The sequence below is a fragment of the Corvus hawaiiensis genome, chromosome 26, assembly GCF_020740725.1.
Source record: "Corvus hawaiiensis isolate bCorHaw1 chromosome 26, bCorHaw1.pri.cur, whole genome shotgun sequence".
Taxonomy (NCBI): Eukaryota; Metazoa; Chordata; class Aves; order Passeriformes; family Corvidae; genus Corvus; species Corvus hawaiiensis.
The window spans coordinates 22,029,389-22,057,151 of NC_063238.1; the positions used below are offsets into that span (position 1 = coordinate 22,029,389).

Sequence of the window (27,763 nt, forward strand, 5' to 3'; positions counted from 1 at the left end):
TCAGCACATCTCATGGCAGCTCTGAGATTCTGAGGTTTTTTTCTGAGTCTCATAAATGTTCTGCTGTCACAGTAATTGTTCCCTTGGAAGATGCAGATGATCTGCTGGTTTTGCAATGTGCCTGTCTAGCGTTATTCCAAAACTCATGCAGACCTACTGGAACCTGATGTTACACGTGCTATTTCAGTCAGTTTGACTCCCTTGCTTATCATGTGTTGGAAAGACTGTTCAGCTGCTAGCTGAGGAGTCTGAATTCAAACATAAAATCAGGACTGTGAGCAGCCTGCTGGAGAAGTATACCTCTCTCCATCGATGTGTAGAAGGACCTTTTGGTCCTAAATTCAGCTGCTCTGAATAGAAGTAAAGTTAGGTGCTTGAAATACACAGTGACTTTGTCTCCCTACCTCCTTAGTCTCATCTGAGAGTGCCACTATATTAAAGCTCTGAATTGGATAAACCAGCATGAGGCCAGTGGATTCAAAATCTCAAGTGAACTCTATCTGTAGTGATTAAACCTAATTGTACATAGGTATTAAGAGGGAAAGGAATAATGTGCATGTGACTCTTCAAGGACTTGCTTTGATCCCTTGTCTTCCTGTGCTGAGCAGAGAGACACAGCGAGTAGGAGTAGATGGAGATAACATTGGAAAAATACGTTAGGTTTCATCCAAGGTTTATGTTATGTTTCAGGCTGTGGCACTTTCCGTGAAGCTGGCTGAAAACCCCAGCCCATGTAGGAGACACCACTGAGGTTGGGTGACTGCAGTCAGTAGCAGAGCTGAGTGAGGAGCAGTGCCCATCTTCTGAGCTCCTGGTCCAGCCCACCATGCTGGGCGCTTGCTAGACACTCAGAATTTATTGATGAATAAATAGATGGGGCAGGAGCTGCTTTTAAACTAGTTGTCAGCTGAGACATGTGATTTCAACCACTGATGATACCCCTGTTAGGGAGAACTGTTTCACTTTTGCCACACTAAATTGAATGGTGTAACCTAGGGTGTTTGTGGGACAACCTGTCTGACCACTTCAGAAAAAGCAAGGGTCTCTGTCACATGAAGCCTGGCACTGGGGCAGGGGTGAAGCTGTCAGCTTTTTGGTATCAAAGGGACGAACAGGTGGTGGATGTTAGTCATGCTTTATATACCATGCCAGAGAGAGCTTTGCAACAGCCTGTGCACAACAGAATTAAGGAACGTGGAAAGGTTGAGCATTAATCCACGCTGGAAGCCTTCTCTTGCATAAGAGGCATGGCCTGGGCCTGCTCACATCCAGCTGAGGAAGCAGTGTAATCCAGGTGTGACCCTGTCACAGGGTACACTGAGCCTCTGGGAGCTACCTGTCTTTTGCTCTGGCCTCGCTCCAACCTGTACCTGGATCAGAGTGCCCACATCTCCTTCTTGGCCTTCCCCTGCTTAAATGGAAACACCTTCAGTGTTCCTGAGCAGGGAGGTCAGCTGCTGATCTGCACAGCTTTTGCTGGCAGTGTCTGTGTAGCTCCCTAGAGCAAGGGACGCTTACATGTTAAGCAAAATGCGTGAACACAGATTGTTAAAAGAATTAAGAGTTTGAATCCCCAGCACCACAGTCTTAATCCCACAGTCACGACAACATCAAGCAACAATTCTGAGAAAGATGTTGAGCTTGCTGCTGTTGCTTGGGATGGCTTCCAGCCAGAGCATCCAGACCCCGTTGGCGGCATGGGACCACAGCTGCATCCTGTGCTTTCTCTGAGCACCTCTCTTCTGAGGTGCTGAGGATTCAGAGAATATGAGGATGAGGACTCTCATGGGTTACTCTGCTTTGGCAAGTCCTCAGGGTATTTATTGCAGTGGTGCATTCAGAGGGGAAGTAAAATGCCAAATAGCTGCCATAACTGGATGTTTCACGGTACTTTCTGTGCTTTGCTTTGAAAATACAAGCCTGAGACTTGACGTGTGCCAGGATCACTGTGAATGCAGACTGAAGCTGTGTTTAATTCCTCTTTAGTGTTGGGGTATAAACAAGAAGTATGTGCCCTGGATTCCATCTACTTGCAGAGAAGCAGTAATGGAAGCTCAGCATTGAGACTGATTGATTACTCACAGATTATAGAGCAGAAATTGCAGACAGTTTTACTGTTTAAACACTGCTTGGCATTAAACCTCTTTTATAGCAGACTGGAAATGCAGATGTCCATTTAATCTGTTTGGCTCTTTCATTGCTGCATATAGTGTCATGAATGACAACCTTCTCCAGCAAAGTGGAAACCTTCAGCTGTGTGATTCAGTGGAGTAGGCTTGAAAGTCAGGGAGAAGCTCGCTCCTTTTAGTGACTCTTTCATTGACAGGAGCTTTAATTTATAGATGATAGGGCTGGTTATAAATTGAGAATGGGATATCCTAAGATATATAGGATACTATATATCTTGCTTATAAATCAATAGTGGATATTAAGTTAATTTCCTAAGATATTTTAAGATGGAGCAATGGTGTGAGGTATCCTAAACTATCCCTTAATTTGAATCTCATGTACTGATTTAAAAAGAGAACAGATGAAAAAAGCAGTACTGTTGCACCCATCTCTCAACATACAATCTGTATGTACTGAGGTTTTGTGGTCAGATCTCTAAGTGCCACCTTTTTTTTCAGCAAGTGCTGAAGGACTGCTTTTGGCTGTTCCCAACTCGAAGTGCTTTTCATTTTATGTTACCTCTGAAATGTGGCAGTAATGAACACAGAGAGGGGAACAACACAGCCCTCTCATCCTCCCAAAATGGGGTTTCAAAAAACCAGGTCCCTGTGGCTGGCCATTGCCTAGCTGGGCTTGTGTTGGAGCTGCCACAAAGCGAGTGGGGACAAATTAGTGTCCGGGGGCGTGTGCCTGGAGATGGCTTGCTGGAAATTTCTCCACAGCTTTCTGGTGACAAAATGAGAATCTTTTTCTCTCTGAATGCAAGTGGTGTGCCACTTCAAACTGGCCCTGCTGGAAAAGTAATGAAGAAAATGCTGCATTTTCTGTAAAAGCAGGCCGCAGCTTGCCTGGAGGGACGCCTTTGGCTCCCGGTGCCGTTTGCTGCCTGCCTGAAGCCGGTGGCTGCTGAGATGGTGCATGTGAGGAGCAGCAGCATTCCCACGGCCAGTAGCTGCGGATGCCGTGGGCAGGGGACAGGTGGGATGGACCTTTTCCTCTCCTTTCTGCTCCATGGCCTGCCATAGGAAAGGGAGTGATCTTCAAAGCAGATTTTGATAATATTAGACCTGCAGAGCATGGCTTGGTCTTTCTAAAATTGTAAACCACCTCATGAAGGACATGGTGTTTGGGGAGAAAATAAAGAGCAAGTTCTGCCTTTCTGGGAGGCATCGAGGCTCCTGACATGGCCCTCACTCCAGAAAGCAAGACCTGAGGTGTTCCCTCACTACTTTGCGCTGTGGTTTATGTCACTTTTTTTTGGTGATGTTCTTCATATACATTCATTTTTTTCCCCCTTCAAACTAGCTTTAAAAGAATGAAATGGAGGCTTGTTAAACCTTTCAGCTACACACATCTGAGCTGTAAGCCAGTAGTAATCGGCTCTCCCAGCCCATTAGAGGCTTCCCGGGGGATTGCTGCCTGGGCCTGTGTGTGTGTGTACATGTAATTCGTGGAGGAAGGACAGTCCCTGTCAGGAGCTGGGCTGGGGCTTTGGTCTCCAGAGGGGGCCATGCTCTGTCAGGCTGTGAGGTGAACAGTTTCAGCGCAGCAAACTGGGGAGGTGTCAGCATATCTTGATAAGACAATTTTTTCTGCAAGGAAAGTGCAGCTATGTATTTCACTGGACAAGTATCATTAGTTTTGGTGGGATGTGTCCAGTATGGAGTCAATGTTTTTTAAAGAAATGAAATGGGTTGATGACTCTGCTTTATCAAATGATGGTCACTATTCTGTTCCTCTGCCTAGTGGTCTTTGTTTATTGTGTCATTATGAAGTTGAATGAATAGTCATGACTCTAATTTTAAGCAGAAACGATCTTCACCTTCTCAGTTCTCAAAGACTTCTTGGTTGTCATCTGCCCTTCTTCAGTTGTTGTCCCTTAGAAAGGCATGGGAAAGTATTTTTCTGATGTCTTTTGTCTTGTCAAAGTGAGTAATCAAATGCTGCCTTCTATGATGTGATATGTTGGAATTGGCTCCTTACGTTCTTCCTCAACTTGCCATAAAAAGCTGCTTCCATTTCTATTGTTTGAAGAATTGTATTTATTGATAACTTCTTGATCTAATTTGCTCATATATGTTTGAGGAAACCTGATTTACGCAGTTCATGCCCTGCCCTTTGAGAAAGGGTTATTCTTGATCACTCCTGTACGCTTTTTTTCTAAAATCACATTACATGAGCATTCTATGCTTCTAGCTTTATAGATGCTTACGTTAAAATGTTGCTTTGTGTTGCATTGCTGTCATTTGAAATGCAGTTCTTGACCTCTGTTTTCTTAGACGTACATATGCAAGTTTGTGCTAGTAATGTTGCAAAACTATTCTGCATTGTCTTGCAGTGGTCTGTATGGTCTCCCTAAGCAGAGCTTTTACACCTTTCCTCTTTGTCCTTAGATTTTTTTTTTTTAAGTTCACAGAACCCAGGGAGGTAAACAGGTTTGTGCAAGGTCAGGTCTGTTAAGCAGCTGAGATCCATAACACTTAGGATGATGAAACCCCTATTTGCTTGTTCCATTTCTGACTGCTGAGTGACCCTTTTCCTGAAGCAAACAGGAACCAAGAAGCTTTCTAATGCCATCAGTGTAGCAACCTTTTTTATTTCTTGCATAGAAAAATGTGTGGTTTGAATTAAAGTTTTGTTATTAATCTTGGGATATCCTTGCAAAGTGAATTTGCTTTAGACATATCTGCAGTGAAAACTGAAGGGAATTTGTCCATTTGATTGACAACTATATGGAGCAGATTATGTGCTGTATTTTTGGAGCAGAACTGTTGGAAATAAGGTGCAGATTATTGGAATACATCTGCACTTTATCTAGAATAACACAGGGTGGACAGGTTACTTATTCATTGTGTCTGCTATTTTTGCCAACCTTTAAGCATGTTAAATAGCAGAAAGATGTCAGTGCTGAATTAGTTGCTTCTATAGGACGTTGGTTAAAAGCTGTTTTTATGGTACTCGCAAGCATTACAGAATTGATAACTTAGAAAACATCCATTCTTTCCATTCTCTCCACAAGGTACAGGTTTAACAAGGAAATAGGAAACTTGATCTAATATCCAGAAATAAAATACCACTAACAAAGACTTCGTGGATTAAAGTTCAAATCTCTTTCTTTTACCCTTCTCCCTGGGCAGCTTCCACTGTGTATCTTGGCCCTCAGCTGAGAGTCTAGTTATCAAGTGTGATGCTGAAGTTGGTATCAAATCTAAATCTTCTCTGTGCCTGTTTGGGCTGTCAGTTTAGTAGATTTTATGATGTGCCCTTGGATTAAAACAACGTAGGTATCCCAAGGGATAGTATGGGTCACTGAGCACACAAGCTTTCGAAAAAAGCTTCAAAGTAAAAGTACAAGCAAGAGCCACTCCCTCGAACAGGATCACCTCATAAATATTTTTGTAAGTAGAAAAGTAGAAGATGCATGGATGTGACTGCTTGACAAGGCTGTTCATAAGTTACATCCAGGGAAGATCTCTGTGCTAGCACTGGCCTTCTCTGTTGATACCTCCAGGCACAAGCCTGCAGAAGACCATGAGATTGCTTTTTGATGTATGCCGATATATATCGGGTTGAGATTTGCTTTTCCTACCATGCCAAAGAAATCTGATCCTCAAGCTGGAGACCTTTATCTGATAAGGGATTTAAGAACAGAGCAGAGTATTCAGGGTTTGAGTTTGCAGTATGAGAAATTTACCTTTTTTTGTTGTTCTCTTCCTCACCTCCCAAGCCAGGTGATGTATTTTCTCACTCAGTAGGTAAATAGACTTGCCAGATTCTGTTTCTCTGCTGTCTATATATAGTTCAAACAAGGCAAAAGAAAGTGTGCAAGTTAGAGAACATGGTCCCAAAAATACATGAATTCAGTCTGTTTTGTCTGCTGTGCATTCACATTGCCCCCTCTCAGGAGGTGGCTCAGGTGCATGGAAGAATTCCTGGCAGCAGGGCGGTGATCTGTAGGGTATTAGAAGCATATCAGGAAAGTGGAGGAAAACAAGAAATAAAAAGAGAATTTGACACAGGCCTCATTCTGGTTTCTGCTTAGTAGCTTCCCAGTTTGTGCCGTATGTAAGCAGTGCTTTAGCCATTATACAGACAAAGCCTAACAAAGAGACTTGCTTGCTGGCAGAAAGTTGCTTAAAATAACTTACTGAGGATAAAGAGGCTGCCCAGGTCAATAATGCTGTGAAATCCTCAATGTGTAGCAGCTCCAGGAGGTTTTGTAAGCATATGGATTTTTAAAAGCTTTACACTGTTGATAAGGCAGTGAAGATTGTAGAGTGGTGCTAACCTTGTATTGATGGTGCTGGGACAGCTATAGGAAGATTTGAGATTTGTCTATAGAAATACTGAAATCTTTGTTCCCTCCAGCAGAACTCTGATTTAGAGTATGAATGCAAGAAAGAAAGAATTGTTCTTCGTTAGAAGATACTTAATACTGTTAAGGAGTCTTTGTGGTATTTTACTCTTCAGTTGGATCTATGACTGTTAAAAATGCTGTCAAACAACTTACTTGGCTTGCTTTCCACTGAATCAAGGGAAGTAGATTTATCTAATATGGTGTAATTGATCCCTACCTTCATTACGAATGTATTAATTCTTTTGGTGCTAATTTTATATAGCATTATTTTTTAAAACATCAGCTGAAGATAATCAATATGAAGCTTATTTCAGTTTTATTAAAAGTAGTTGCTCATGATAACTGGGAGAGATTGTTGTAACTAAAACTTGAATTAAACCAACAGCTTTCTTAACCATGTTTTAAACCAAAAAATTATGTGCTGTTTGAAGGAGGTCCCTTATGTAATTCCAGTTGAAACTTTTTATTTTGAGAAATTCCCATATCTTCAGAGTTTTTTGATCCATATTCTGCCATATCTATCTGCATAGCTCATAGGGAGGCAGTAGCACAAGGGAAAGAAGCAGGAATGGGGAACCTGTGTAGGAAATCTGGCATCAGCCCTTCCACTGCTTGTGGAGTAGCCCTTTTATTTTAGAGTACATTTTACTGTGCAGTTTTAGCCTGATGCTCTCCATGTCCATGTACATTTGTGGGGGCTTTTAAGAGCAGACATGTTAGCTGGTTCTTCTCAGGAATATGAATGCTTGTTAATTGTTGCAATGTGTGGAAGCGCAGGTATGGAGGCTCACAGCAGACTGCCTCACCAAGGTTCTGCCTTGGTTTGTCTTGCTGTGCAGTTGATGTGGGCAACCATGTGGGGAGAAATTCCCAACAGTGTAGTTGAAATTCTCTTTTAGTGGTTCTGCTCAGTATATCCATCTAGTTTCTGAATGCAGCTCTGGGCTGTGTATGTCTTTAGAAGAAGTTGTACCCATGGTTCCCTTGTCCAATCTGATGCTGCACTGGGAGCCCCAGAGAACCGACAGGAAAGCCAAAGACAGAGGGAGGGTAGGAGGGAAAATCCTTCCTTCTTGCCTCATCCCCAGCTGGCTAGGAATTCGTCTAGCATTGCTGGCAGGATGCTGTGTCCTCCCCAGCACAACCTGTTTGCTGTCTTTGGCTGTGCTTGTGTCAGTGCTGCACTAGTTCTTCTCCCTGGTGGAAGGAGGCACCAGTTCCTTCTCCCTGGTGGAAGGAGGGGAGTTGTGCCTGAAGGGCAGCATACCAGACAGAAGACTGCTTCTGAAGCCACATAGCCTGTACAGGCCACCCTCTCTCTGATTTCACTCAACTGCTTTTAGAGTGGAAGTTATTAAAATGATGTTTTATCCGATGTGAAGGAAACTCATTTCTTATCTTTGTAGGCATCAAAGAGGATATGAAAACCAAGCCTTTGTAGTAAAAATTCAGTTAAGTAAGATGGGATCAGAGTGCTGAATCCAACAATTTAATCTTGGAAACCAGAGAGATGAGTTGACACCTGGAAATAGCAATAAAATCATCTTTGTTGTCTTTCTGTGTGGGGATCTGGAATACAAAGAGGTATCTCACACAGATGTACCTGGTGTCTCAGTGCTGTCTGTGTTTGCTGTCAGTGTCTGAGAAGAGTATACCAGTGGAAAGAGTAGCAGTGATACCATTTATGTGTCTGGCAGCAGAGACTGTAGCCTAATTTAACCAAGTTTTGAATTTACCAGTGTTTTTGACCTAGGACAAACTAACTCCCTACCTCTGTGCTTCCAGCACCTAACAAGTTGGAAGTAGTTACCTGAATAAATGAAGTGATTGTTTTCCTGGACTGGAGAAAGAAGTCAGCACATCCAGCGTGTTCTGGCTAATGCAAAATTCACATTGAACTGCAGTTCAGTTTACATCTTGCATCATTATACAGTACTGCTTTTGAGCTGACTATCTTCTCTACTAGCACCCAAAGTGGTATAAAGATGATGATTTGGGGGGTTTTATGTATTTGTTTAAAGGGTGAGTAATTGTTCTTGTTGAGTGCCCAGTCTGCATATTCTGTTGCAGTGAAACTGAGGGACCCTGGTGCAAAGGTGTTTCATTTAAGCATACTTACAGCTTATTTGAGCTCTAGTTTCCTTAACTAAGAATCTAGCAAGCCTGGGATATAAATGTGCTACCACCCGCATTCATCTCAGTTCTATAGAATCCAGGATTTCTCTTAATTTAGTGGAGTTTATCTTCTGAAATAGGCTGCATGTGTTTGTAGGAGGGAGAGAAGTTCCTGCAGCTAATTGCTACAACTGAGCACAATTTTAGAAATATCAAGGAGATTGTGGGTGTACCAGTAGTCATTTTTCTGCTTGTGGGGAGCTTTGGTGGGATGTTACCAGGAGTGCTGGGGGCTGCAGGTGGCAAACAGGAGTGTCCACTAAGATAGTCACAGACCTTGTTGTTCAGTGAGTAAGGCTCTGTTGAATAACAGATTATGCATTACAGAACTGGAAATGCTCACTCCTTAAACTGTGAAGTTGATTCCTCCTGATCTCTGACAAATTTCAGTTGCCATGCATAACATTTGCTAGCAGTATTTAATTGCTGCATAATGTAACCATAATAATGTAGTTGTTTTATATGTGATTTTCCTGTTTATGCAGAAGGAATGTAATTGATTGAGACAGTTTATTGCTAATTCCTGCTACCAATGGCAAAGAGATCTCAATTTAAATGATTACATGTTAGTTGACACTCAGTTCCTCACATGGGGTTATTTTGTTGAAATCCATGGACTGGAAAGGAATCAATATGGGGATTCTGAAACCTGGTGGAGGTTTGCAGTGCTCCCACTATGATTCATTACAGCTGCTTTTGTAGAGTTTTAAAAAGAACAATCTGTATTAAAAACATTATTCTTTGGTATGAACTAGAACAACTCCACATAGGTTTCCATGGGGTCTGCCCTGCAATTTGACCACTTCAAGGGATTGCAGTAATCACCAGTGGGCCAGGGCAGTGAGGCAAAGGAAAGGCTATTAGGTGGGGAGTTATTGGCATGCATGCCAAAGAGGTTACCCTGGCAGCTTTAATCATTCATCCACACTCTCAAGAGGAGGGAGGAAAATATAAGTGTTAGTTCTTCTGATTGATTAGCAAAAAGGATCAGTAAAGCATGAAAGGAGAGAGGAGGTGTGTGTAGAAGAGCCAGTATGCATTAGACTTAAAAGCACTGACTGGGGCAGGTACTTCAGTTATGACCTCTACACCAAAAGCTACCTGCTTCTCCTTTTACTTTCAGACTTGTGACTGGTGATTCAAAGACAGGCTGACCTCTTCATTCAGCATTTTCAAAGGAGTTCATTTGGCTTCTCTGTCATGGCTGTGCCTTAAATTTAACCTGTCTGCATATGGGACTGATGTGTCCTTAAAAAACTGATTACCATTTTGAGCTGTGGCAACAATTTGCATGGTGATTTTGATCCTATTTTTAGGGAAACCGATGGATGCTTCTTGGAAAATGTGCAGGAAATTGCTGTGCTAATTGAGATAAATCAATCTGTGATGCACATTGCTGGCTGCTGGCTTCTGATGCTGTTTCGCCTGTATATTGCCCTTTAATATTTCAGTCTGGAGTAGCACTTTGGAAGCTGATCCAGCTGTAGCCCTTTAAAATAGTTTCTCTGTTGTATCGTGCCTACGTCGAAGACAGAGTTGAAGAATAAACCTTTCTTTGCATTGATTGATGGCTTGGCATGAAAGCTTGGAAGGGCTTTGAATCTTGTAATTTGGGGAGACCCAGAGAAACTTTGATACTAAACTTCTGCTTCTACTTGAGAAATGGGAATTGATGTGTACTCTAATTGACTGTTAAGCAGACTTGAGGTTTTCAAGGTGAAGGAGACAACTGCAGTGTTCATTTCTGAGTTTCACATACAAGAAAAGACCATTTGGTGTGGAGTTAGAGAACATCAAGCTGAGGGGTTCACATAAGCAGCACAGCAGTACTGTTTGACTCAGCTGACATCAGATTTGGTGGGCCCCTCTATAATTTCTAAGTAACCATTTTGAAGATGGGAGTAAATTTTATGTGGTCGTGGAATTAGGAAGATCTCTTGGTCCTAGGCTGTAGCCCGTGTAGAACTGCTCTTCACTGTACTATAGTGGTGGCAAAGATCCACAGAGGTAAAGTTTGGTTTTTGCAGAAAATTATTATAACTGAATGAAGATACAGGTAACTTCCTCAGGGTAGATGATGAATGTATCTTTGGAGTGGCATGACTATGGTCTCATTCAGCTAGCAGTCCTTTAATACTACTCATGAGCTTGAGCCTAATTTAATAGCATTGGGAAGCTGTAAGGTAACTGATGTGGAGACTGTGGAGGAAGTCATTGGATCTGTCCTTCATCACCGGTGATGCTGTTGGTACTCGTGTGTAAGGACAGAAAGCTCTGCCTTGTCTTGCTGCCATGCTTGCTTATCTCCCTCCTGTATCTTCATACAGCAACCTCTGTCCCACCATGGGCAAGACAATTTCTGGATAAGGACTAAAGTTTGGTCTCTTTGTGCACTTAGTAGGTAAATTATACACAGCTGGAAATCAGACACTGTGAAAATAAGTGGAAAGATAGAGGCTTTTCCCATTGGAATTCATCACAACCAGGCCAGAACTTTAGAGGACGTTTATCTTTCTCCTCAAGATAGGACAAGCTTCAGCTCCAAAGCTGTAAGCAGGCCAAAGACCTACTAAACAGATCTGTGAGTCTTCATAATGGGAAGAAAAACATTTTTCAGTTAAGGTTAAACAAGCTTTCCTGTTACCATTTTAAGTTCTGTTATCATGCAGTGTACCATACGGCATGTAATTGCACATTAGGGAATATTTCTAAAGGCACAGATGACTGTTAGAAAACAGGCACATGAGATTCTGTGGCTTTGTGAAGAGTGTGAACTTAAACCTATCAACTGCAGCACTGTAATTTCTTCGGTGTGTGGCCATAAGTGAAAAGTAACTAACGTGGTGGTGGCTTGTTGGTGTCTCCTTGGATGTGGTGTATTTTTTTTTTCAGTGTGAGCCATGACATCGACTGCTGAAATGCCTGACACCAGCAAGAGTTGTTTTATTAATGCTGTCCCTGTCAAATATGCCTCTGTTTTGGTAATTAGTCTGGCATAACAGATTGTATGCATCCTAAAAGCCAGCATATTTAGACTCTTGGCTCTGACATGAGGCAATCTCTGTAAATCAGCTCTTTTGGTAGACTTCTCTATTGTTGAACACCAGCAGTAGTAGAAGCAGTTTGCAGTACTTGTGTTTATTTTGGGCTCTCTGCCTTTCCTCAACAGCCACGAGCGGTCAAACCCTTTCTTTATCTGTCATGAGAGATTGGAGGCCTAAAGCTATAGTTTTGTGCAGGATCAGGAAGTTATACATGAGGTACAAGGAGCGTGAATAATCTTTCTGGCAGGTGCTCGAGCCGCAGTAGTGGCTCCGCTCTGCACCACACAGGATGGCAGCGCCACTGCTGTCCCACAAGAACCCACACCGCCACCCCTAGAGGCAAACACTACACTAGTAGGGATGCCCATGCAAAGCCAGTTTGCTCTTAGGTGAGGAAGGGCAGCAAATGTCCTCTAAGATTTTAAAAATACCTGTGGAAACGAGCTGTCCAGAATGAGTCACAGCAGTCAAGGCTTGTTATTTAATTGGCCAAAGGCAGCAGTGGAGGAGGTGGTGGTGGCTCTTGCAATTCAGTCCAGGCAGTTCGTGTCACAAGGCTGGTTTCACATTGGGCATGCAGATGGGCACAAGGATCGGTGAGGGTTTTAAGCCATTTTGAAATAAAATTGGGAGATGGTAACTGTCAGAATGATTTGGGGTAAATGAGCAATACAGATACTATCTTCTGTATAAAACCCTTGCTCTCAAACTTGCAAAATTCAATCTGGGGCCTGTCATTATGGGAAGGATATTTTGGCTGTGATCAGTGACCCAGACTGTGGTGCAGGGCAGCTCTCCTGCAGCTGGTACCTGCTCCACTAATATCAGCATTGTGCAAGCAGGATGGTGTCTCTAAGGAAGAAAATGGGTAGTCCTTAGAGTGTTTTGCTTGAATGATGTCACCAATTATTACCATCTTACTTCCCAGAAAATCCCACAGCCATACCTCCCACCAGCACTTACGCTGAAGGCACCACCGTGGTTGGCATAGTGCACCTGAGGTGGGGTTTGCTGGGAAGACTTTGTCCTGTGAGTACTTAAAAGTGGGCAATGTCACCTTGAAAGGAAATAATGGAGACTACTTCCCTCCTTTTCTACTGTGGCCAGACGTAGGGCATATCAGTGAAAGGACAGGCAGACATCTGTACTAAGACAAGTAGTGGTAAACATACCTTGTAACATAAAATCCTCTGTCAAAATTACATGTTTGTAGCTGGATACATGTGGGCAGCATAGGAAATTGCAGACTGAAGGAGCCAGCGGAGGCTCATCTCTGAGAACCAGTAACACGATGAGAAATGGAAAATGGATGCTCTTCTGATTGGCATTTTTCTCTGGGAAAACATGGTGCTTTGAAGTGGAAATCTGATTTTCAGGTTTTGTACTTCATTTTTTTTGTTTAAAATCATGCCTCTCATTCCTGGACAAGGTTAACAAACACTTTGACCTTTCCTAGTGTGATGAGGGAAAGCAAAGAACTGGCGAACAACAGTAGGAGGACACCTGCCAGCTTCAAGGTCAGCAATGCTGAGGTTTGTTAGGACTAAATCCTGTAGCGTGGCAGATCATAGTTCCTTTTGCAGGAAGCCTAGAGGGAAACACAGCTTCTTCACACAACTGCCTTTTCTCCAGCCTTCAGTGAGAACCTCTGTGATGGCTCTCAGGCTTTAGATGAATGCGTTCACATAGTTAGCTTTCCAAAAATGTAGTGTATGTGAAGAGTACAGCACTCTAGTGAACTCAGACTCACCAGCTGAGCGTGCTTTTATACAAGCATATATGAAACTGCACTGTGTGTTAATAGAAGAGAAAATCTGTTTTCTTTCTCCTTTTTACATGGAAGATCTCTGCCTAATCAACAGCTGTAATGCTTGCAAATTTTCAGAGGCTTCTGGCTTAGATATTTGTAATATAACATCACTCTTAAAATATTAGTCTCTGGTTCTCTGCATACTAAATGGGTTGCATCTAAAAGAATTCCATCGGGGGAAAAAGGGAGGCAAAGTATCATTAGTAACACAGCTGCAAACCTCAGATTCGCTGTCCCGTGCATATACCCAAAGACAGAGAACAAAAATTTGAGTTCATCTGTAGATAATAAAGTGTTTCTTTCCACGTGTCAGCTACTCGTTGCTCGTGTCTGAGTTTCAGCAGTCACGACAGCCATGGTAGACATTACTCCTTCATTGCTGCTCGCACCAGCAATGTTCTTGGCTTCATCCACATGGCATAAAAGTCTTCAGTGCCTTACTCCAAAATCACTCCCATGGAATGGGAGGACTGACAGTAACAGCAGTACTAGGAAAGGGAATGGCTATGACAGGACACTTTGTATTTTTTTCTAATGAAATACGCTATCCATTCCCAAGCCTCCCATTGTCTGTTTTCAGTTTTTGTCATTGTAATTTTGATGGATGACTTAGGTGTTTCATGAGATGATGGGACAGGAAAAAGGGGTTTTTTTGTTTTGTTTCCTCTCTCAGTGTCAAAATGTGGGGTTTGGGCATTTTTTTTTAATATGTCCTGGATGATCACAGTTCATTAAACTAAAAATTACTTTAAATGTAAGATTTAGTAAAATAAAGACACTGAGATTTCAAATTCAACATACTATTGGTAGGGAAATGTCTTTTATCTAGTACTTAATGGGTGCTAATCTACACTACTTCCATGAGATTTAGATTTATGCCAGTGTAGTCAATAACCAGGCAGGAATCAGTGACCATTGGCATGTAGCATGTGAAGTATTTAGGTCACAGGATTTTGCAGCATTATATTCTTGGAATAAAAATGTAAGTGGGATAAAAATGATGGACGAGAATGCAATCTCTGTCAAGAGGTAACAAGCAGTTTTTGTGGCTTCAGGGCCAGATTAAAGGGCTGATAAGAGAGACATCCTTGCCTGGTGTTCCTGCCATTTTAATAGGTCTGAAAATAAGGCTGTTACATAAAAGTGACATGAGTACTCTCATTTCAATTGTTAGCCACAGGAAGTAGTCACTTAAATATTTGGCCTTCATAATACCTAAAAATAGTTTTATGGATCTAGAATTTGCAAACTTTTTTTATTTTTCCTCCTAAATATATTGAAATGCTAGTACAGACCTTTCTGTGTCCAAGCCTACTGACAACAGATTTGTTTTTCCAACTTGTCTTTTGTGAACATCCTGGAAGTAGTCCATGGACCCCCATGGATTCCCAGCTGACAAGCAAGAAAACATTTCTAGAGCAAATACTAAATCAAGTTTATTTTAACATAGCAGAGCATAAAATTGTAAAGCGTGGCTTCAGTGCTTGGTACTGACCTAAACGCCATAAAATATTCTTTTTATTTTCATTGTTTTTCTCTCAGTTTTTAAGCTTAATCTTCACAGAATTATTTTTAATGGCTGTGGGGTTTTTTGTTAACTGTTGGGCTTTTCTTTTTATTCTGAGCCTTAAAGCAGTTTTCATTCCAAGTGGCCTAAGGCATCTATGTGTTTCTGAGCAACTGGGATAAAAGGGGCAAGCTGTGGGTATAGAGGGGGTGCTTCTACCCCGAGTCTACTAGCCAGCTTGCAAAGACAGTGCAATGAATGCATTTATCTATGCAGATGCTTTGAGATTTTTAAGCTAGAATATGCTTCCTTTGCCTTTGATTTGAGAGGGTGCTTGTGTCCTGCCGAGTTTCACCAGATGAGAATCATTTGTACTGAAACAGGCTGAACTGAGGCAAGGGGCTCTGGTCAGAGAGACTGCAAAGCATATTCCTCAGGTGGAGCTTGATGTCTGATCTGAATGCATTTGAAATTTACTGTACCGTGTATTTCTCCCTATAGTAAATATTGTACTGGTTCTATAAGACTGTGGGGAATAGTTTGCTCATTCTGATGATAATGTGCCATCCACAATACTAGATATTAAGTAATGTTTCACATTGTATTCTTTGCATCCCCAGAATAAAATACAACAGATGCTCAAATTCCTGCTGAAAGCTACTCGGCTTCTCTTCCATTTCTGTTCCTCTGTGTTCAGCTAGTTTAAATCCTAAGAACATCTCGGCATAGTGAGAAATAAAAGCTTTTGGCAGCTGAAGAGACATAATTCATCGAAAGAAAAGGAGTGAATATGATGGTGGGGAGCCTGGCTGACCAGGCACTTGCAACTTGGGCTGGGTTGGGTTAGCTGCTCATCTGTCTTACAGAAACTGAATCGTTAGAAGAACTGTCATGAGTCATTTCTGTCTTCTCTGAGTTCTGTGAGGCTGAAAAGAGGAAGAGAGCAGCAGGGTGGTTGTTTTGAGGGGGGCAGGAGAAGCAAGTGTTTTGTTTGGTTTTTGAATCCTACTAAGTTTGCTTCTGATATAGACAGAGGTTGGAAATGGTCTAGGGAATAAATTTATTGCTAAGTTCATATTTTTACTGAACACTAAAAATTCTGGGCATGGCTGTATGATGCTTCTATTCTCATGAAGACTGGTTTTCATTTCGTACTTTTGCAAACTCAGGCTGTTTCTCACCTCTTGCCAAAAGCAACTTCCATTGTTGGGAAATTCCTTACATGTAGATCTTCAACTTTTTTTCCCAACTTAGCATTGGGTAACATTCACTGCCTCTGATACCTTTTGAGTATTGTATGCCTTTTCTATACTCATGGCCAACCACCTGCATTTCCTTTTTAAAATGTTTTGTTTTTTCCTGCCTGATATTGAGGAGTGGTCTGTTTTGTACTATGATTGTGTCTGAAAGTGAAATAGGGTGAAGTGGCTTGGTCCATTGTGGCAGCTGGATCAAGAGCAGGATATTTGTCCTGTGACAGGGAGTTTCCTATACGGAAACAGTCTCAGCTGTGTCTTAATTGCAATACCATGTATACACATACTAAGGTACTTCATGACTTCCTTTGGAGACATCTTTTAAAAGAATTAAGTTGTTTGATAGTGACCAGACATCATCTTGAATTTCTGCTTTGGACTGCAGCCAGTTCCAGGCAGACCATGTGAACTAACAGCAGCAGATCAGAGCAGGTGTTTGTAAGCTTATCTTAACAACAGGATGCTTCCCCCCCCCCCCCTGCACCCCATACCCCACACATAAGAGTGGCCATAGTAGGAGTAGACTTTGACCAAGAATCATGTTGGTTTTCTTTTCCTCTATAGAAGAAAATTGGGGTAATACTATTTTAGTTCAGAGCTGTTCAGAGAAGTATTAGGTACCCCCCATGCAAAGATCTTTTACTGTGAAATACACTAATAATCAGGATGGCCTTTCTGCTTTTCATAAAGAATAATTTTTTATTGTAGATCAACTTGAAGAACAGTGTCTTGCTGTGAAGAGGCTTTAAACAGGAATTTGTTGCCAAAAAAAATCCTAAAAAGAAATCGCAAATGTCTTCAACACTAATTTTAGACCTCTGGGGAAAAAAGTTACCTTGTAAAGTTAGATGTGAGTCTTTGCATATAGGAGTTAACCCATTCACAGTTCGGTACTCCTTTAGGAAAGCTACAGTGAATGCTGGATGGAATGAAAGGGGCAGTCAGTGCCATGCAGTAATAAGTAAGTTGGAAACCTTTGGGACTCAAAGCAGCAGGATTGAGTGCTTATATGAGATCCTGAATAGATGAATTTTGGTACAGCGTTTTGGCATTTAGGTGTTTTTTTTACTTAAAAGTCCATTTATAACTGTCGTATTTTCTTCAAAAAGTCATGACAAACAGGCATAGACAGAAGTGCTGGTTAAAGTAATAGGAGTTGTAGTGGCAGGTACCTTCTCAGCCATCCAAGATACCTGGCTCTCCTAAGGAAGTTTATTCTCTGTTAAGAAACCGGAAGCCGAGGTGGAGGAATAAAATTCCTAGTCTTCCTAAGCCTGAATTGTCAACTTAAAAGGTGACTGATACCTTGTTCTATTTTGAACTCGTTTTAACAGAATCTCTCTTTAGTGGTGAAATACTTGCAGACATAGAAATGTGGTGATGGTCTGATGCCTGTTGAAGATGCAGCTAAATTTTAGGAGAGATGTATTCATTTAAGAATTGGAGCATAATGCTGTTTTATCTGGCTGGAAATGTCATAATCCTTAATCAATAGCACTGTCTTAGAAACATTTATATTCTGTAGTCCCAGTTGTTCATTCTAACTACTAGAGAGTTTAATGAGGTTTGGCTTGATTAACCTCTGAGATAGTTTTTGATACATGCTTTTGTTCCTTCTCATCTGAGATCAAATGAACAGACTTCATGTGTCAGCCTATACATTTGTATATTTGAGATCCTGACAGAGGGCTTCAGTCCTGGGATTTGCTTCTTGTTACAGAAGCTCTGCAGAGTATATTTGCAAATCCTATTTATTCATTCATGCATTTAATGAGATGAAGTGTGGTTTTCATTGTGCAGCCTTGGAATTTTTTTTTTTTTTGGTAATGCTGTAATTTTTACAAATTTCTTTTAACAGCTTAGATGAATGTGTGGCATAAACTGAAAGTACAAACTTCAGTGTGCCACCATCAACTTAGAAAATAGAAGTGAAGATGAAGAGACTGCTGTGCTAGAGAACTGTTATCCTTTTAACCATTCCCTCTTATCTGTTTTCCAGAGAACAGATTTGACCTCTGATAAAGATTTATACCTTGACAACAGCTCTGTTGAAGAAGCATCAGGCGTCTATCCAATTGATGATGATGATTATTCTTCTGGGTCGGGTTCAGGTGAGACAACATGTCACAAATTGATTTTCAAAAGTGTAAGAAGTAATGCAATTATTTGAGGGAAATCTGTGCAGTTTTGCTTTATAAGCTGGGGATGATACTTTCAGTGAATGTCCTGAGTGCTTTGCTATTTTACAGAGCACTGGGCACCCCTGTGGGCCAGGTTTTAAGTATTAACTTTCTGCTCTTTTCTCTTACTCCTTAGTTGCATCATTTCACTGCATTATTTTCTCTCTGCTGCCTCTCTCCTTTCCTTCTGATTTCTGTGTAGATCTCCCTGGAGTTTAGACATAAGGATTAGAGAAGGCTTAGTTCTCCCATGACATAATGCTAATTTAGCACTCCGTAAGAAAACATAGCAGCAGCAATCTTATTTTCTCTTATATGCAGTCAGGTTCACGTAAACATGGTGTCCATTCCTCTTTTGTTGTTGTTCTTTTACATTTGGAAATCTAGATACTGCCAAAACCGTGAGTTTTCTCTGAGGAAATTACATCCATATAGTGAGTAAAGACATTCTTAAATACAACATACTGAGTTCTCAGACTTAAACACTCATTAGAGACATATAGCTAGCTCAAAATTTTTCAAAAAAAGTGTCAGTGAGAGCTCATTAATCATTTCTCTTAGAACGTTTCTTCGATGAGTATCTTCTAGACTAGCTTGGAGACTCCAAATATTAAAAGCTAAGTGCAGGATTTTATGGTAGCTCTGGAAAAGACATTTCCTTATTGTTATATTTGCTGAGCTGTTGTGGAAATCCCATTTATTTTCCAAGTATGTTACTTACATGTTTGTTATTGTACTTTTTTTTAATATGTCTTTCGATGCTTATATATAATTTGTGTACTTTCAAAGGATAAGCCCTGCTTCTAGTGCCTTGTCTGTGTTACCTGTAAGGCACACTTCAGATTTTTCGGATGGATTTTCATTTTTCTTTTCTTCTGGTGATTGAAAGCTATGTTAAAATAAGGTCTGCAGACATCTAATTGTGCTGCCAGGCAAATCTAGACCCATCATCATTCAGGGCAATTCGACATTCCAGTGTGATGAGAGGCTTAACTGGACCTCCTTGATGGAGACTTGTTTGAGGAGAAATTTCATATTTCATTTGAAAAACAAATATTAGTGAATTGGTGATTTTATTCAGTTCCCAGGACTGTCTAAGGGATATTCTGATCTCCAGGAAAAATGTGCTTTCAGTCAGCATCCCATTCTGTCATGTCTTCAGAGGCTGGTGACTTTGTAAGCTTCAGGAAAGGAAGTAGGTTGACAATAAATAGTTGTATGAAGAACAGTCTGGTGTAGTTTTTTCCATCCCTCTGTGGTGTTGACTGTTTCTAATACGGAAGATTAAAAATTCAGACCTGCTTTTGAAGTGGAAAAGCAGCACAAGAACTGGCTTCAGATTTTGTTAACCCAAGGTTCAACAAAGGAACTGTAGGATCCTGCGCCTGGGGAGGAATAACCCCAAGTACCAGCACAGGCTGGGGATTGACCCAGCTCTGCAGAGAAGGATCAGGGAGTCTTGGTGGATGAGAAGCTGACCATGAGCCAGCAGTGCCTTGTGGCCAGGAGGGCCAGTGTTCTCCTGGGGTGCATCGGGAAAAGTGTGGCCAGCAGATTGAGGGAGGTGATCCTGCCCCTCTGTTCAGCCCTAGTGAGGCCACATTTGGAGAGCTGTGTCCAGTTATGTGTTCCTCAGTTCAGGAAAAGACAAGGAGCTGCTGGAGAGGGGCAGGAGAGGGGCACAAAGATGATGAGGTGTCTGGAGCATCTTTTATGAGGAGAGACTGCAGGAGCTGCACCTGTTTAGAGAAGACTGAGAGGGGATCTCATCAACACCTATAAATACCTCAAAGGCAGGTGCCGAGAAGATGGTGCCTTTTCACCAGCTCTTTTCAGTGGTGCCCAGTGACAGGACAAGGGGCAATGACCATAAACTAAAACACAAGAAGTTTCACCTCAATAGAAGGAAGAACTCCTTTACACTGAGGGAAGCAGAGCACTGGCACAGGCTGTCCTGGGAGGTTGTAGAGTGTGCCTTTGGGACGTTCAAATCCCACATGGACACATTCCTTTGTGACCTACTCTAGGTGACTCTGCCTTGGCAGAGGGGTTGTATTGGATGATCTCCAGAGATCCTTTCCAAGCCTAACAATTCTTTAATTCTGTGGTAAAAGTGAAGCCAAAAAGACCGAAGTCTAGACTACCTCTAGACTTCAACAGTAACACCTTGTCTTTCTCTTCTTTATTTTCCTGTGCTCAGCCTTGAGCTATGGGTGAAAGTTGGAGTGCACTTCTGCTGTCTCTGGCAATCTCTGTTTCTTTCCTAAAAGAAAACAGGGAAATTCTCATTGCAGACAAGCTTGGTGCCCCCGCAGAGAGCTCATGTGACAGTACCCAGATCTAATATTTTTAAACAAAGCAAAAAGTCTTCAGGGAAGGAAAGTAGCATCCTTTCTATCCTCCTCCTCCTATACTTACTGCTCTCTGTTTTATGTTGAAAGAGTCCTGCAGATACACCATTGATTGGTGTTTCTCATATATGTTCAGTCTCTCTCTCTCTACTTGATACTCAGTGATGTAATGTAATGTTTCTAGCAGGAAGAGCCTTCCCACTCAAGAGTGGTTTTCTTGCTTTGTAGCACACGTAGTCCAAGCAATCAGATCCAGGATGACAACACTGCTGACTCCTTTCCTTGCTGTGAAAATTGTTAGCTGCCCCCAGGCCTATGGAGATAAACAGGAATTGTCAGCACCACCATTAATGCCCTTGCAGGTCTTCAAGTAGCATTAACATGGACAAGTGTCACTGTAGACATGACACATTTCAAACTAGAAATTGGCTGAGGGCTTTTTGTAAGGAGTAGCAAAGGTGTTCTGGTTTTTTCTTTTCTTTCCCTTCATAGCCTCTTTTTTCTTTGCATACATTCAACTACTGTTGTGCATTTGCCCAAGTGTTGAATCTGAATCCACAGGTCAACAGTTTACAGAGGAGCCATGCCTGCCTCCTGATTCTTGTATATCAACAGTAGACTATCTGTAGAGATTCAATTAGTCCATTGTTTCCTTCTCATAGTCTCCATCTCAGAGGAGATGCTTCAGTCTATCATCACTTCTTTAGCATTGGTGTTTTATATAGCATAATAATAAAAAGTAAAAAATAGTTTTCCAGCCTATATACAACTTGAAATGCTTTTATAATTATTGCTACTTTTTCATCTGGCATAAAAGATTTTAATAGAGCCTTGTTCTTGGAGATCAGTGAAAGTAGCTGCTAAGCAGCATGACTACCCATTGTGTTAAGGAAAGATACCATCTTTGTCAGATTTATCTGTGAGTTCTTTGGAAAACTGTCTGTCTTGTTCTTGTGTCTTCTCTAAAAATACTCATGCTAATATAGATCATAAAATCATGCAAATTTTTCTTTCCCCTTCTTCTCTTCCCGAGCCTAACATTTCTCAGTTGATAGCAGCTTGAGTTGAGAACATTGGCTCAGGATGAACTCTGTGTATTCTGACACTGTGTCTGGGGACTCTTCTTGGACAAAAGCTGTGGTAGGGGGGTCGGAGCTTCTTCAAGAAACACAAGAGCAGATCTGCTTTGGCTCATGACCGAGAGGGAAGCTGACATTACACTCCAAGGCCAGCAGCCAGTTTGGGAGTCCTGCGGCTGGGGGTGGCGTGGCCAGGGCGCTGTGTGTCGTGGTCCTGGGGCTGAGGAAGCTGGGGGGCACGGGCGCTCTCCCGGGTGCTGCACAGGAGCCAGCGCAGGTCCAGGGCCGACACTGGGTGCTCCTGGCCCGTAGGGCAGCGTGCCTGGCATGCACACCTCTCCTGGTGTGCTTCCCCTGCAGGTGACAGGCAACACAGCAAGGATTCACTTTCCATTTGCTATGGTCTCACTCATAAGTGCCTTTCAGATTGTCTTGGAGCAAGAACTTCTGTCCACCTGCTAAACCAGCCCCAAGCATGCTTCATGACATTGACTGCCTGGTTCTCCAGGTCCTTGACATAAAAATCTACAGTGATACTGTTTGAAAAGTGTGTTTTTGATGTGCTGGACAGAATCTTAAACTCCAGCATAGTTAGAACTATGCCTTTTAATCCTTCTTCAAGTTTTGTTGGTTTTGGTTTTTTTTTCTTCCTTGTGTGAGAGCTATCAGAGACGTGACATCCTTGCACTGTCTCCATTTATTTCAGTTGCAGTTCCCTGGCAGGGCACAGAATTATGTTTACAGTGTCATCTCTGGGAGCCTGACACTGTGTTGATTAAGGGTTGCATTGGGGACTTTTCAGTGAATGGAGGCAAGATAAGTCAGCTAGAAATGTGTGTCACGTTGCTGATAGAGATGGAAGGTATGAAAGAGATGGTGGTTGTGTGTGCCCACCTTGGCACAAATTTGCTTGTGTGGTGGTACTCTTGAGTGTGATGTGCAACAGCAGACAAATAAGATGCCAAAAGATAGGGTGAAATGATTGGATTTTTTTGGTAGGAAGTGTTAATCACTGGCTGCTTTGCAAGTAAGAGTGCTAACTACTGTGGGCTTTTTTTTTTTACAAAAAATATTACTATCTATACAGTAATTTCTGCTTTCTGTGCAGTAATTTAAGGTGGCACAATCTTGATTTCCTGACAAGTTTCCTCTAGCACTAAGAGTGTTAAGGAGTATTCACATTCCTGTCATCCAAGGGTTGCTAATAGACACATCGCTGAGGGTTATATTAGATATTTCCAATACTACGGCAGCATTTAGAGCTATTTTGACCACTCTGAAGACAGCAATTGGATGTCCTGAAGAAGTTACAGTGGATAAAAGATGCATGTGATGGTCAAGAGCTTTCAGCTCTACCGCAGAGATGGCTATGGGTTTAATTACTGCAGGGTTTTTGTGGTGCCCTCAATAAGAGGGACTCAAGGCAGTGAATACCCAGCACCATGACCCAAGCTGACCCAATCCAGAAACCAGCTATAGAAATAGTGGTATTTTCCAGAGGAAGAAATCAACACTTGTACTCAATCTTCTGCAACAATCTTGTACTCCAACAGTTTCACAGTATTCCTCTTAACAACCTACTTAGAAGTTATGCTCATGACACTGTAGGCTTTTCCTTTCCAATCTTACTTGGATTTGGTGATGCTCTTATTTGTGCTTTTTAGGGAACATGATGTAAATGTGTGTTTAGGGAACTATGTAAAATGCTATTGCTGTGTTCTAGAGAGGACTAGTGAGTGGTTTTTTTGGTCTCTCACTATTTACAGGTAATTCCAAAAATACTGCTGTCAGTTTAGCAAGGTAAGTGTCTTCCCCTTGTTTAGATCTACTTCATGCCAAGCAGAGACCTGTTTAGATAAAGCTAATTAGAAAGCAGGAACCATGGGGATGTGTCTGAGCCTGTACCCGAATCTGGCCTAAATGATAGCTGCTTCAGTGTTTTGGTGATTGTCACGATTCCCCTAAGGCTATATGGAAGAAGAGTTGGGTACCTTTGGTGCAAATCTAGTGACTAGTCCAGGGGTTAGATTAGTCTCCCATTTGTTGAGAGAACATGGATCTGCATCCTCCTTGGCCAAAGAGGTTCAGACTGTAATGCTCTTCATTTTATCTGGCAGACACAACTATTGCCTGAAGCAAAGGTGGCATTTAAGGATTTGGAGGAACAGTTGTGATTAAGTGGGACTTTTCATTTCATAAAAAGAAGAAAATACATTTCTCAAGGTGTGTTTTATCAGATCTCTAATCTGATCATCAGTTTTAATTTCCTTGGCTGTGAAAGCTTTGTGTAATACGGAGGAACTCTGGAAGGTAAAGTACTGGAAGGAAGAACTCTGAGCTATCCAGGGGGCCATTACTTCTCAAAGAAAACTCTTGAGTCAAAGCCAGAAAAATTTTCCTGTTGGATGCCTTTCCTCACCTCTGTTCTGAAGCAGGATATTTATTTTTTTGATCTTTGAGTAGCATTTCAGGAAAATACCTGATTCTTGTTGTGAGGTCTTCAGTATAGAGGTTATGCTGTAAATTCAGTATCTCTGAAAGTTTTTTTTCCCAGTATTATTCTGTGCCAGTATCTTTAATGTAGTACTTTTTTTTAATGATTCTGAATTTTATTTTCTACCAATCAGAGGTTGTTTTTTGTTGCTGTCTTGTTAATGTCCCTCCTTTAAATGCCAAATGTACGTAATTCTTGATCATGACTTCAAAACATACTGTGCTCATATTTTCAGCCTGCTTTCTTTAAAAAAACAAACTAAAAAATCAGTTTGGAATGAGTGAGTCATACTATTCTGTTGTAGGAGCATTTTATTTGTTAGGAACTACTCTTATGCACATTTGCTAGATTTATTACCCGAGAGTTACTTGGGTAACCAGTGCCTGTAATGAGCAGAACACATTGAGATTCCTAAGGAGTGGTCCAAGAATGGGTCAATTCTTTTTTCCTCTTTCAGGCCTTGCTAATAATTTAGTCTCTTTCCTGTGTCTTCTTCCTTTCACTATCACTAAAGGATATTTGTTAGACATGCCCATTACCATATTCTAAAGGGGCCTTCATACTCCAGCAGGGCTTTGAATGTGGAGGAAATTAAATTTAAGGTAATCTTTAGGGAATTTTTTGTCCTCTTACTCATTTCAAAAGAAAAGGGCTTCTGAATTATGTGGAGTTTAAAACCATGTGAGTTCCTAGTGACTGAAACAGAAATAATAATCTTCCTATAGATAGAAATTGCTTAGTTTTTTCGAGTTCAACAGATATGCTGTAGAGGAGAAATGTTGTTGTTGAAGCAGTATGTGACAGGCAAAAACTGTTCAGTTCATATGGTTTAAGTAAAGATAAAGAAGTGTATTGATTTATTTATGGTATGTAATTAACTAGCAATCACTGAGCTATACTTTTAGGCTTAATATCAACAGTGCAACAGACAACCACAATACCTGCCATTTATAAAATGGTAACAAGCAACTATAAATATGTAAATCACTTTCTGTAACTGATCCAATGTGTGCCACATCAACACAGACACCGTCTCACAGGCCATGGGTGTATAAGCTCCCCTCATCTGAGTGTACAGGACCATCTGTCCACACACCCTTGCTGTAGGGAGGGGACTTGGGTACCCCCATATAAGCCTGGGCCCCCACCACCACCACCTCCTGCCACCCCCAGGAGGAGACCCTGCACCCCAGGGTGTGGGTTCCGGGGTGCCCATAGTGGCTCTGGGGAAGCTGGAGGTAGCTGCTGGGGGTACCCCAGGGTGGGGGGTGGCACTGCCAAGCTCCAGCAGAGCCCCTGATGCCATGGGACCTCATCAGACCCCATGGCACTGGAGTCTGCCCATGTCACCCAGGCCTGATGGCTGCTGCTTTCACTCTAGACTTTCTGCCCCTATTACAAGTGTTAAAGCTTATTTCTTACCTCTTTTCAGGATGGGTTCTTCTATTTGAAAAGTATCGTGGTAATTTCTTGGTTGCTACTTATTCCAGCTGATGCACTCCCTTCCTTTTTCCTGGGGTCACTTGGGGGCAAGTATCCCTCTGACAGTTTGGGCACACTGTTTGCACTCATATCTCTATCTTAGCAGGCATTGTCATCTAGGCACCTTGCCTAGAGTGGGCTGTGCAAGCACCTCTACCTTGGTGTCATAATAAAGAATGAGTTGGTCTGGAGGAGTTTCACAGGTCAACGAAGTGTTACATTTTGTCTCCAGGTGCCGAAGAAGATGAGGATAGTGCAGTGATAACAACATCCAGAACACTTCCAAAGTTACCGACAACTAGTGATGCATCCAGGGCCGAGACCACCACAGTGAAAATGCAGACCAAGGTGCCTGCACAAACAAAGGTGCGTGGCTGGAGAGCAACACCATTTAAAATGGTTCCACTGTACACTCTTGATGGCTTGATGTTAAGTCTCCTATTTATATGGATTAAAAAGCACCCCCAAACTTTACTTGCTACTACAGTGTGGTAAATGACTACAGAGCTGTTTGTTTTCATTCCCACTAGAAAGTCTGTATGGGAACATCTGGATTTCACATGAAAGAAAAGAGAGATGCAAAGTAAGAATGTATCATGATACACCAGACAGTCTCTCAAGATATCTTTGAGTTTGAGGTGCACCTTTTTTACATTTCTCAAAGAGTTACTCAAAAATTCTGTGTGAAACTTCCCTTCTCAAAGGAGAATGCTGTACGGTTTGGCTGTAGTTTGAAAACTCGACAGATTCCATTCAGTATTTTAGTATTTCCTTCTACCACCATAGATAATACTGTCTAGGTTACCCTCAAAGGTGTTCTCTGCATATAACATGTCTGATGTGTCAATTTCAGAGTTGTTACTTCATTCAGAGGCTGTTATTCTGATAAACACAGGCAATATTAACAGCGCTGGTTCGCTAAATGTACTTTTGGAGGTTTTAAACTTACAGGCAGTGTTTTTCATTCTGACATTGTGACGACAGATAGATCCAATTACAATGTCTAGACCAACTTTCTGTGCTCTTAAAGCTTCCTATGTGATGTGTTGGTATTGTGCAGTATGTGCATGGAGCCACAGCTATGTGACTGCCCACGGCAGGCAGTGACTGTGCTGACTTGTGGTTTGCCCTCTCTGTAAGCAATGCTCAGTTCTCTTTCTTGTGCCACAGTCACCTGAAGAAATTGATAAAGAGGAAAGGCCTGAGATGGATGCCAAGAAAAAGAGCGATGAGCCAGGAGATGACACTGACGTGTTCACTCAGAAGCATTCAGAAAACCTCTTCCAGAGAACAGAAGTTCTGGCAGGTGAGGCAGTGTTTGCCAAGGTCTATCTCACCAGAAGTAAAACAGAAAACAGAAGGGATCCATATTAAATAATGCAAACGCAGCATTTGAGTTTTCTTGGTATATTCGTAGTATTAAACACATTTAGTACTAAGCACATTCATAGTGGGTAGCCAGTGGTTGATTTGATGAGAATGAATTGGGTATCTTGGGGAAATACTTAATAGCGAAGTCTGTTGTTAATTGATTTGATGCCCACAGGTTGAACACTGCCAGCTGAGTATCTGGAGCTTTCACAGCTCAGAAAAGGAGTTCGAATTTGATTGATGCTTGTAATGTATTTCTCACCTCCCAAGAGCACATTGGTGCAGATGAACACTGCCTGGGAGGAGCTCATGGCAGGCATGGGTGGATGGAAAGGGATGGATAAGCACAGTCCATTAGGGTACAGATACTCCTTGAGAAAAAGAGGGTCTATTTCTATGTATAACCCAGAGGGCACAAGCTGGCCACCAGTGTTTTCACTACCTGTGAGATTTTTTTTGGCCTAAAGACAGTGTTTACAGGTATACTT

The 27,763-nt window shown here is 41.8% G+C and overlaps 1 protein-coding gene and 1 long non-coding RNA gene across 2 annotated transcripts in view; one reads left to right on the forward strand and one right to left on the reverse strand.

The window, feature by feature from the left end:
• The window catches only part of SDC2 (syndecan 2), a 60,241-nt gene that overhangs the window by 29,599 nt on the left and 2,879 nt on the right, over window positions 1–27,763 (forward strand). The window contains exons 2-4 of the mRNA XM_048286787.1: window positions 18,318–18,429; window positions 26,137–26,270; window positions 27,075–27,210. Coding sequence (XP_048142744.1) covers window positions 18,318–18,429; window positions 26,137–26,270; window positions 27,075–27,210 — 382 coding nt within the window. The remainder of the gene's footprint in view (window positions 1–18,317; window positions 18,430–26,136; window positions 26,271–27,074; window positions 27,211–27,763) is intronic.
• LOC125317119 lies at window positions 896–26,207 on the reverse strand. Its single transcript, XR_007199943.1, has 3 exons — window positions 26,114–26,207; window positions 16,072–16,079; window positions 896–907 (listed from the first exon to the last, which is right to left on the reverse strand). It is a non-coding gene; the product is annotated as an uncharacterized LOC125317119 (long non-coding RNA).